The 12,070-nt window shown below is 48.5% G+C and overlaps 1 protein-coding gene across 2 annotated transcripts in view; it reads left to right on the top strand.

The window, feature by feature from the left end:
- GSK3B (glycogen synthase kinase 3 beta) overlaps positions 1-12,070 on the top strand; it is a 126,348-nt gene that overhangs the window by 95,469 nt on the left and 18,809 nt on the right. The window contains exon 9 of one of the 2 annotated variants that reach the window (XM_015409956.1): positions 8,172-8,210. The exons of the other annotated variant lie outside the window; for it this stretch is intronic. Within the exon in view, the coding sequence (XP_015265442.1) occupies positions 8,172-8,210 (39 nt within the window). The remainder of the gene's footprint in view (positions 1-8,171; positions 8,211-12,070) is intronic. 2 annotated transcript variants of the gene reach the window in all.

Raw genomic sequence — 12,070 nt, 5'->3', positions numbered from 1 at the left:
CCCCCCCCCCCCCCCCCTGTCATTTTGACAAGTGAGGGAATCGCTGTGGTGAGAATTACACCTGGCCAAAGTGAGTGTAAGGTCTGGATGGTGGAAGCAACTTTCTTGGCACTGATGGTTAATGGTAGAGAGAGCTGGTATCCTACACAGTGATCAAGCCTGTTTCAAACCAGCCATAAGGTTTGGGGTCCTTGTTCTCAGAGAGGGGTGGCGAAGTGCCCTGCGCTAAGCAGGGTCACCCCTGGTTAGTACTGGTATGGGAGATAACTGGAAAAGCCCAGGGTTGCTACCCAAAGTCAGGCAATGGTAAGCCACCTTTGAACCTCTCTTGCCTTGGAAACCCCGGGGGGGGGGGGTGTGCCGGAAATCACAAGAGACTCACAGATCTTCGACGTGGTCTCTGTGCTTCACACCCATGGGATCTAGTGCGCATGCGCTGGATCGATCGGCATTGTAGCAAGCTCTTTAACAGATTTTCGTACCCAGACCTCGGGCATGCGCAGGAACCCCACCGCGCATGCCCAGAGGGGAGGGCGCAGACATCCCGCCAGTTCCTTTCTTACCGCCGCATTGGAAAGACCTTTTCTCCATCGGTCTGATTGGTTACGCTTTTTTGTGCTATTGCCTCACGGCTCTTCGGATTTTTTCCTCGGTTTATTCTTTTTTCCTTAATCTTTCTCTGTTTGTTCTTAAAAAATTTTTAAAAAAATTGTTTTCTGCTGAGGGGGAAGTTACCGCTGTACCTCAGTTTGGCCTTCACCCCCCCTTCCCCCTTCTTTCTTCTCAACTTTATTTTTATGGAGAAGAAGTGGGGCTTTTTTAACCATTGTAAGGGTTGCGGCAGTAAACTTGCTCCACCTGACCGCCACACCCTTTGTATTTTTTGTTTGGGGGAATCTCACTGACCTGAGTCCTGTCGGCACTGTACTTGTTTTTCGAACCAGACAAGGAAAAATCGAGCAGCGCACCTTAAAGTGGTGCTCCTTGAGTCGGCGTTACACCCTCCCTCAATCATGGAGTCTGAGAAGCCTTCAACATTGACGGCTCCGGCATCGAGGCCTTCCTCCGATATTGCTCAACCGACGTCGAGGCCTCTGGCATCGAAGGCACAATCCTCCGCTTCCACGCCAGTGAAAAAGAAGTCCAAGCCAAGTAAGGAGCACAAGTTCGCAAAAAAGGGCTCCTCTAAGTCCCTAAAGGTGGCAAAGAAGGGGAAGGTACCAGTGTCTGCACTGGGTGATGCCCCTAAAGTGCGTCCCGCTCCAACGGCAGTATCGCTACCAGAGGCCCAAGCCCCTACACCGATACCGACGATTCAACTATTGGACTTCCCTATACACCAATTGGAGCGTCCTTACTCCAATATCGAGACGGTAGAGCTCCTAAGTCATCAGATGGATGCAGAGCCTTCTCCATCTCCTTCCCCATCGTCGACATCGATGGTATCGGAGGCTCCCGACATCGATTCCCGTCGGAATCAACATACTTCTAACAGCACACAGCATCGCCCTCCACATCTGCATGTTCAATCTGTCAGTATCGACGACCAGGATCCTACTCTAAAAGGCAGGATGCCGCCTTGTCTCCGAGATGTCCACGGTCCAGAAGTCGATCCCCCCGAGTCTTTCTACCCCCCCACCACCTCTTTCTTGGGATCAACGACAGCTTAGATATCTTTATGGGGGTTATCCACAATCCATGCAATGGTTGACTCCGGCGGGCTATTCCGACTGGGATCGTTATTCGTCCCACTCTGTCCACAGATCACGGTCGCCCTACAAGTCAAGAACTTCGGCATCTTTGTCTCGTCCTGCTGCCGACGACCCTTCCCACCACGATCCGGAACCTAGTCGTCCTTCCAATCCCCAAGTCGTACCACCTAAACCATTAACCAGTCAAACTGAGGTCACTCTGGTCCAAATACCACACCACGATTCTTCTGACTCTGCGGAAGCGGATTCGGATACGGAAGCCTCCGAGGTTCACACCTCTCCTGACCATAAGTCTCCTAATCAGGCTGTCGCTGATGATCTACCCATATCCCCGACAATCTCACATCATATACAGATCTCGTCCAAAGAATGGCCCATTTTCTAGGCCTCTCTGTCGTCCAACAACACCCACAGGTGACAGACGCAGTTTTCGATATCGTGCCACTGGATACCTCCACTACTTTGGCATTACCCATGTCTACAGTCCTTTTACAAGCCGCAAAGGCACCATAGGAAAAGCCTTCATCAGCCCCAGTGTCGACAAGACACCTGGATCATATGTACAGAGTCCAGGAAACCGGAGCTGAATTTTTATTCTACCACCCTCAACCAAACTCAGTGGTTGTAACATCCTCCTCAAAGTCCAAAAGAACACATTCTGCACCTTCTGATAGGGAAAGTAAGAAGTTGGACGCCTTTGGCAGATGCTTCTACTCCACGGGAGCGTTGGGAGTAAAAACCACTAACTACTTAGCCTGCATGAGCAGACATCAATACACTCTCTGGGAATTGTTTTCCAAAATCCTAACTCATCTTCCCGAAGACAAGCTTCAGGTAGCCAGAGTTATTCAGAAGGAAGGCATGGTGTTGGCAAAACAGCAGATCAACACTTCAAAACATGCTCTAGACGCGTCATCAAGAACGATGGCCTCTGCAATAGCACTGAGGAGACATTCCTGGCTCCGTAATACCAATCTTCCTCTAGATACTAGGTCTTATGTCGAAGACCTCTCGTTTGATGTCCTGGGTCTCTTCAACAGCACTACCGATTCCATATATGAATAAGAGCATAAAGACTTCTCGTGCTCTAGGAGTGTCATCCTCTGCGAGACAACAATACCGTCCCCACACGTGGTCGAGGCCCTGGCAAAAGTGTACCCCAAGTCGTCAGTCTCCTGACAGACAGTGGAGACCACATACGTCTTCAGGAGGCCAAAAACCCACCTTCCAAAAACCCAGGTTTGGATCCGGGCAACATTCTTCCCGCACCAAACAGGCAAAATCCTCCAAACAGGGGTTTTGACTTCCCTTCCACCGAGTCAGCTCAAACCCGTCTGTCTCCTTTTCTTCACACCTGGCGTCATATCACCACGGACAAATGGGTGCTGTCCATTGTGACCCGAGGCTACCGTATCCAATTCCACCAGAACCCCATTACTCCTGTCGTCGTCTCCACACCCCCTTCCCCACCTCTCCTAGAGGAAGTGTCCGTCCTTCTGCACAAGGGAGCCATCGAGCCGGTGCCCCCTCATCTACAAGGGAAGGGATTCTATTCCTGCTATTTTACAGTTCCAAAGCGAGATGGAGGCGTTTGACCAATTTTAGACCTAAGAGCGTTGAACTGCTATGTGACCTACCACCGCTCCCGCATGGTGTCCTTGCAGCAGATTATGCCACTTCTGCAGAGAAACGTCTGGATGGCCACCCTTGACCTCCAAGACGCGTACTTCCACCTCACCATCCATCCCTCCCACCGCCAATAGCTACATTTCGCAATTGGTCAACAGCGTTACCAATATGCAGCCCTGCCATTCGGCCTCTCAAGCACCCCGAGAGTCTTTACAAAGACTGTGATTGTCGTTGCAGCTTTTCTCTGTCTCAAGGGTATCTCCATCTACCCTTATGTCGACGATTGGCTCCTGGTAGCGCCTTCAAAGAATGCCCTGGTCTCAAATATCACCAAGACGTTGGCCAATCACGAGAAGTCTCAATTGCGTCCAGTCCAAAGAATACAGTACATCGGTGCTATACTGGATTCCAAGATATGCATGGCTTACCTGCCACAAGACAGAGCAGCAGACATTATTTCCTTAACCAATGTCGTCCGTACTCAGCCTTCAGTCACGGCTTTCAAAATTCAGAGCCAAATTCAGAGACTGCTCGGCCTTATGGCCACAACAACGTCGGTCCTCGTCTTTGCCAGACTAAAGATGCGTCGTCTACAACTGTAGTTCATCTGCAAGTACGACCCAACAAAAAACGCACATACCGTCGTCCTAACCCCTCCTCCCCACCTACGAGACTCTTTACTTTAGTGGACTGTCCCTTCCAATCTCTTCCAGGGAGCGCCTTTCCATCGTCCATCACCCCAAATCACCCTGACTACTGATGCTCCCCTGTCGGGCTGGGGTGCACACATGATGGGACTCTGTGTCGGAGGCAAGTGGAACACCCATGAACAAGGTCAGCCACATAAACTTCCTGGAACTGCTTGCAATACAGTTCGCTGTCACGAGTTTCCTACCAATGATCAAAGGGAAATGTGTTACGGTTCTCACGGACAATACCACTGCACTCAGCTATATCAACAGCCAAGGAGGCACGGTCTCTCTACGTCTCTGCAACCTTGCCATCCAGTTATGGGACCTTTGCATCACCCACGATGTTTTCTTGATAGCCACACACATCCCAGGACACCTGAATGTGCAGGCAGACCATCTAAGTCGAGTAGGACTTAGTCTCCACGAGTGGGAAATGAACCCAATCTACCTCCTCCCACTCTTCTGCAAGTGGGGTTTTCCCCAAGTCAATGTATTTGCCACCAGGGTGAACCAAAAATACCCTCTGTTCTGCAGCCGAGGAGCCAGGGACCCACAGTCTCTAGGGGACAGTCTCCTCTACCCGTGGTCTGGGGAACTTCTCTATCTCTTCCCTCCGCTACCCCTGCTCCTGAGAGTAGTACGCAAAATCATCAGCGACTGGGCAGACTGCATCTTAAGAACCCCGTGGTGGCCGAGACAACCATGGTTTTCGACCGCCCTCGATTTGTCGGCAGGAACATACCACCAATTCCCTCCGGCACAGGACCTGCTCTTCCTGTCCGACTCCCCTCTCCTACATCATGATATACCTCGCTTGAAATTGACAGTGTGGAGAATAACGTCAGCGGGTTTTCCACCTGAGTAGCTAACGTCCTGCTAAACGCCAGAAAGTCTACTACGCAAAAGTCCTACCATTATAAATGGCAAAGGTTTTGTTCCTCCCTGGGTGATGATGCCCCTCGAGCCACCTCCATGGGTCTCCAGAAAGTTTTCCAATTCCTCCTGTCCCTTGCTGACTCTGGACTTTCCCACTCATTGTTAAGAGTTTATTTGGTTGCAATTTCGGCCTACCGTGTTCAAGTTGACAGAAGCACAATGTTTTCGCATCTGCTTTCAAAACGTTTTTTAAAAGGTTTATTGCATCTTTACCCTCCTGTCAAAACTCCTGTCATTCCCTGGGACCTTCCTCTAGTTCTTCGTCAGCTCACGAGGAAACCCTTTGAACCACTCGGAACTTGCAACCTGAAATTCCTGTCATGGAAGACGGCCTTTCTGGTTGCTGTCACCTCTGCGAGGCGAGTTGGAGAAATACTGGCTTTCAGACACGACACACCTTACTTGTCCTTTTTGCCAGACAGTGTCCATCTCGTCCCTGACATCTCGTTCCTGCCAAAGGTAGTGTCAGAGTTCCACCTACAGGCAGAGGTCTTCCGGATTTCTTCCCAACTCCTACATCTTAAGAGGACAGACTGTTACACACCTTAGATGTGAAACGTGCACTCCTGTTCTACCTGTACAGAACAGGCTGGAGACTCGCATCACGGCTCGGCGCCTCCCAAGGTGGATTGCGGGTCTCATCCGCCTCTGCTATCTGATTGCCAAACAGCCATTGCCTGGCCCGATCAGGGCCCATTCAACTTGAGCTGTTGTGGCTTCCACAGCCTTCCTCCAGGGAGTTCCCCAATGGACATTTGCAAAGCCGCTACATGGACCACGCCTAACACCTTCATAAGGCACTGCACCCTAGACATCCGAAAGAACTCTCGTACCAACATGGGACGTCACATCTTATCCTCGGCTTCCCAGTAATGACCTGCCAGCATCCTCCTCCAGGTAGGCCACTGCTCGCTAATCTCCCATGGGTGTGAAGCACAGAGACCACGTCGAAGATAAACAGGTTGCTTACCTATAACTGGTGATCTTCGAGTGGTCATCTGTGCATTCACACCACCCGCCCTCCTTCCCCGCTGCTGTCAGCTTCTACGTTTTCCATAGGGGTTGATTCACAGCGGTTTGAAGGAACTGGTGGGATGTCCACGCCCTCCCCTCTGGGCATGCGCGGTGGAGTTCCTGTGCATGCCCGAGGTCTGGGTGTGAAAATCTGTTAAAGAGCTTGCTACAATGCCGATCGATCCAGCGCATGTGCACTAGATCCCATGGGTGTGAATGCACAAATGACCACTCGAAGATCACCAGTTACAGGTAAGCAACCTGTTTTTCTTTAGCCTCCGGCTCACACATTTTTGTCTTTGCTCAGGAAGGATGGCTCCAGAGCAAACTAATTTATGCACCAGTCAAATCGCTCGTGGCTTTTGATGCCAGTAGCTCACAAAATAGAATTTTTTGCTCATGAGACTCCGCAGCTTAGAGGGTGTTGAAGTACCGAAATCAGTTGTTAGGGGAAACCCCCCAAATTGTGAAGCTTGGAGCTGTAATTAGTGCTCATTTGGAATCCCCCTCCCCAGGGAATGAGTAACATTAGGATGCTAAACGTTATCAATACATGATCTTGGATCATAGGGCAGTAACACTGCAAGCCAGATCCTAACAGTGGTTATGTGAGAAATTTAGTTTTTATTAGCTGCATGTCCCATAAGTAAAGTCCTAGTCTGATATGTGTGTTTTCCAGCGTGCTCTGCCATTTCAGAATGAAATTGCGTTAACTAAACCGAACACATCAGGCAACATAGTAATGCTTTGTCATGATGAGGTACACTTGCGAACAAAGGGCAAACATTTAAAACTGTCTTCAAAAGTTCCTGTCAGTGTTCACTTACCTTGTTGTAGGTTTGTTCTTCTCCTTGTGGCCTTCATGTGCATTTTACCTGGCCGTTATTTAGTCTGCATACTAAAGGTTAGTCTGCCCACCTGCATTCTCTTTTCGTGCTCTTTGCTTTTCCTTTCCTTTGCTAAGAAACCTTTTGGACTGTAACAGATTTCACTGCGACGGGCCGGCTTTTAAACCGAGCGCTAAATTTTAGTCCGCAGACTAAACAATAATCCGCGGATTATTTACCAGGGCAAATTCCCTCACTGAAAACTACATTAAGTATAGTAACTGTTTTTCCTCAAAACATAACAGTGCGGGCCGTTCACAGCTAACAGTGGACTCTTCCAGATGTCCTTTCCCACCTAAGCACAATAGAGCGCTTGAAACCACCCCTGGCTTATGAGGCGACCCATTGTGCTTCGGTGTTGGCAAATGTCTTATTGACCTGTAACTGTGATAGTCCCTTGCTCTTAATGTTTAATGTTGTATGCTTTTGTGTAGTTCTTGGTGGGCGAATAAGACAGCAGAGCAGGTTACTGTCAGTCAATGATGCGGCTGCTTTGTTTCATTATCAATGTGCTCTTACAAAAAAAAAGAGAGAGAGAATACCCTCCCCCTCTAATGGATGTGAGGGCATAAGGAAGAAAGCTCCAATAAAGAAAGAAACTTAAGACCTTTCCAGCACTTCCGAAGTGTCATGTCCAGTTCCTGAAGCATCCTAGTGAAATATCGGCCAAAAAGACCCTTAAAAACATGTTAAGAATCCATTGGCGGGGAAGTCAATCCAAAATGAAGAATAATCCGCGGTGGCCTGACACGCACATAGTTTGTACAAATTTTAAACAGACATCTTAGGAATGAAGTGTAAAGTGTTATATCGATTCCATGTGGTTTCAAAAAGACATTTTTCGCTTTGTGCCTTTGGGACAAATGAAGAGAGAGAAACGTGCGTCGCTTGTGCGCACGAGCCAATTCTCATGTTCTTTCCCGTGTCTCTGGACATTCTGTCTCCAAGGCAGGGAGGAGGACAGCAGTTTCCCATTTGAAAATTCAGTATAATTTTACTGCTACGTAAGACTTTCAGTTTCACCTTTTCATTACTTTTTTTAGTAAAATCACTGGCATTGGAACATGCATTTAAAATAAGATGTTTCTGTACTATGCCTCACACGTGCAAAAAATCAAATTTTTTGAAGTTGGACTTGCTTCTTAATGGAGACTGTTTGACGGTTCTAATTGTATTGAACATTTTAATATTTCCCCATCACCATGGATTTCTTATAATATTGGATATATTTTTCCTTGCTGGACTATTCTTTTGGATTGACTCCCCCTGTTTGGATTATTTCACTGCATTATCATCTTTAGGACTCGTCAGGAACAGGACATTTCACCTCAGGAGTCCGGGTATGTACATGAATATTTCTTTAAATATCCTCAGGTTTATTGTTGGAGGAGGAGCGGCCAAAGTGGGAGTAGGAAGGTGGACCCCGAGCGACCCTTACCTGAGGTGTCTGTCAGGTTATTATTGTTTTCTGGAGTGAGAATGTAAAGATAATCCAGGGGCAGTTCCATCTCCGTTTTCAGTAGCTAGTTGTATGGGGGGATGGGATTAGTATTTTTTGTTTTCTGGTAGTGTTAATGTCAATAATGTTAATTGCTTGTGTGTTATTTATTTATTTATTTAGACATTTATATCCCACCTTCCCTCTTGGTTCAAGGCAGCTTACAGTAGTAGTTAAAACATCCTCAGCTAAAACCAAAGCTAAAACAGAAAACCCAAGATCCCTCCTCCCCACTATAAAAGACACCTGTCATTCAAATACCTTCAAAAGACCTGGCAAACAGGTAGACCTTGCAGCTCCTCTGAAGAAGATCTCCAAGAAGGGAGATCTTCAGGGAACCCATTCCACGGAGCCACCACAAAAAAGGCCTGGGCTCTGGTTGATGCCAGACGGGCCACCCACAGTGGTGGGATAAGAACATAAGAGAAGCCAGTGTTGGATCAGGACAATGGCCCATCTGGTCCAACACTCTGTCACACAGTGGCCAAAAATACCAGGTGCCACCAGGAGGTCCACCAGTGGGGCCAGGACACAAGAAGCCCTCCCACTGTTGCGCCCCCCCCAAGCACCAAGAATACAGTGCATCACTTGCCAACACAGATGGCTACCTGATGACTGTAGATGGTGCACGAGCACGTATGGAAGGAGACGGTCCTTCTGATAATCACTTACATTATTTATTGTCCACATTTCTCACCAAGACTCAAGGCGAACTACACAGTGCAGGTCAGTGCAGTCAGCAGGATGGGACACAGGCCCGTCGCCAGGGGTTTTTTTTAAGTCGGGGGGCATTTCAGTTTCGGTGGGGGGCACTGGCTAATCAGATTAAAGGAATACCCAGCTCCTTCCCCGCACCTGCCACCGTTTGGGGGTCTAGCCCCAAGATGCCCCACTGTAGCTACGGGCCTGATGGGACATCCAGTTGAGTGACCTGTTCCAAAGCCCCAACAGCACCGAGTGACCCATCCAAGTCCTGGTCTCCACAAGGGCCTGCGCTGGTGGCAGCTTCCAAAATCGAAGCAGCGGTGCATTATGATGCACATTAGCTTACTCATAGAAGAGGGGGAGGGCACGCTAGCCTTGAGCGCCACAAGCGGTCTTCAAGGCTAGCCAGGAACCTGTCATTTTCCACAGTTTTATCCGAAGAAGACAGTAATGGAGAAGAACGCGAACAAGCCATTGTTCTTTTAAATGCCCTCTGTGCATGTCAAAGCATGACTGTATTTCCCTCCTTTTACCCCTGAGGTTATATTTCAGGATGGGTGATTCAGTCCCACTTAAACTCTTGGACAAGATGGGGAAGTGTTAATTATAAGGTATATGTGTACAGATGTGCATGAGGAGGTCTCAGGACTCCAGTTGAATGGGTATCTGCAAAAAGATTTAAGGATTTTTTTTAAAAAAAAACAAGCCCTAATTTATTTATTTATTTTGAAAAAACACCACCACGCTCATGAAGTGAAAAATGACTTAGATTTTTCTTCTGCAAGTTGGTTAGAACTGACAGTTGGGTTGTGATTTAAACAAAATTGCGCATTCAGAATGACATTTCCTTATGCTGGAGGGAGTGACATTTTTTTTGTCAATGATTGTTTGAAAGAGAAGGGGGGGGAGAAAAAGAGAAAAGGAAGTAAATTGCAGTATCTGTTATAATTTAAAAGCACTTCCCACCTTGTAGGTATAGCGGGCTCGGTTTGGAAAGGGTTGACTGCTTCTCTCAAGCTGGCTGAAGCTGCAGCCATGACCGGCTCGTTCTAGAGCGGCCCCATTGGCTTTAGCAGTCTTCCTCTGTGGTCAGTCAGTGAGGAGTTTCGAAAATACCCAGTGGCTGTACTCTGAACTAACTGTCCACTCCATATCCAGCTTCTGAAGGAAAGCTTACCCCCCCCCAACCCCCCGATCATAACAAAGTTTGAGTCCAGTGGCATCTTCAAGACCAACAGACTCTAATTCTGGATATAAGCTTTTGTGTGCAGGCACGCTTCTCCAGATCCTATACCCAGAATTAAGCTTCGTCGGTCTTAAAGGTGCCACTGGACTCAAACTTTGTTCTGTCGCTTCAGACCAACACCGCTGCCCACCCACCTGGTCATGTTACACTCGTTCCAAGCAATCCCTGGGTGGAATTCTGGGTCCAGTCAGGATCCTTTGTGTTTTCGTAGGCTAAGTTTCCAAACAGCCCCACTCAGACTGTACCATTCAGTCGGAGATTCTCACGTCTTTTCATCTGTTCCCTGTCTCTTTGGCCTTTCTGGAAGGGTGTCCTTGCGCAGACCACAACAGGGTTTTGGTGGGGAAACAGTTTTAATTTTTTACCAAGAGACTTTTGTAACTAGTCTCAACTTCATTTTAAAGCTTAATATAGGTCAGAACCAGGGCTCCCTCTTAAGCTGTGGAGTCTTGTGAGCAAAGATTCTACTTGGTGAGCGACTGGCATTAAAGTTGTGAGCGAGCGATTTGGCTGCTGCATAAATGAGTTTGCTCTGGAGCCATCCTTCCTGAGCGAAGACAAAAATGTGTGAGCCGTAGGCTAAAAAACTGTGAGATAGCTCACATTAACTCAGCTTAGAGGGAACACTGGTCAGAACCATTAAAAAAAACCTCCCTCTCTAGAGAGAAGCAAGATCTTACTGTTACACTGGCTTTATGCTATGACTAGCTAGATTTGGGTCCAGTAACGCCTTTTAGAGACTCAGCAAGATTTTCGGACCATAAGCTTTTGAGAATACAAAGATCCTTTGATTTGATACCATGATGAAGAGAGTTCTGAGCCTCTAAAGCTGACACCCTGAAAATCTTCTCGGTCTCTCGAGTGCTTCTGGACTCACATGTAATTGTTCCACTGCAAACTAACACGGCTCCCCTCTGAAACGATGCTATGGCTAGTAATTAGAGTTGTAGAATAGCCATGGGAACCAGTTCTTAAGCCCATTCCCCCCACCTTTTGTTCACATGTTCTTTAGCCTTAAAGGCACTGTCCTAGCTGGGAGCTGGTGCAGCTGTACTCTGCCAGCAATCTTTCAGTCGAGAAAATGACTCCCATTTCCCTAACCAAAACCGTCTCTCGTGGGCTAAAGGAGTCCAGCCCAGGGAATGAGCGCTGTGGGGCCATCAAACTTTGGCTCTTGCCATATGCAGCCTCGGGGCAGAGCTGCCCTCGACAAGACAGGAATGGGGATCTGCCTTGCAACATGCCACTCTGCCCTAAGCCCGTATGAGGCAGTGATCCAGCCTCGATGGCATCGCGGTGCTTACTTGCTGGGCGAGGAGCAGTCATCAGGACACTTGGACGGTTCCCTCGCTGCATGGATTCAGGGGCAGTTGTCAGGGTGAGCAGGTGGGCAGGAGGGGGTCGCTTAGCTCTTTCTGCCTGCCTCCCGATCCTCCTCCGCAGATGCATCTTAAGAGTCTTAACAAGCTTGTCCCTCAGCCTGGAAGCCCGCCCTGGGCTGGGGGATGGCCGGGGGAGGACAGGACAGTGCACAGAGTGTTAAGCGCTCCCTTCTCCTCTTCCTGCCGCTGTGTTCCTTTCCTACAAAATCTGCCCTCTCCCACCCCCCGACCCACGATTCCCCCAGCAAATGCCTCAGTTTGCCAGGTGGCATGTAATTGAAGTAGCGGCCTTGCAATAAGGAAAAGGCACTAGCACATCACCACATCCTTTGTGCTGGGAGGAGAAAGGGCTGCCCCCCTCTCCCATTC

The sequence above is a fragment of the Gekko japonicus genome, unplaced genomic scaffold (assembly GCF_001447785.1).
Source record: "Gekko japonicus isolate JY-2015 unplaced genomic scaffold, Gekko_japonicus_V1.1 scaffold170, whole genome shotgun sequence".
Lineage (NCBI taxonomy): Eukaryota > Metazoa > Chordata > Lepidosauria > Squamata > Gekkonidae > Gekko > Gekko japonicus.
The sequence above is the reverse complement of the archived record's forward strand: the minus strand, read 5'-3'. Positions and strand labels throughout refer to the sequence as shown.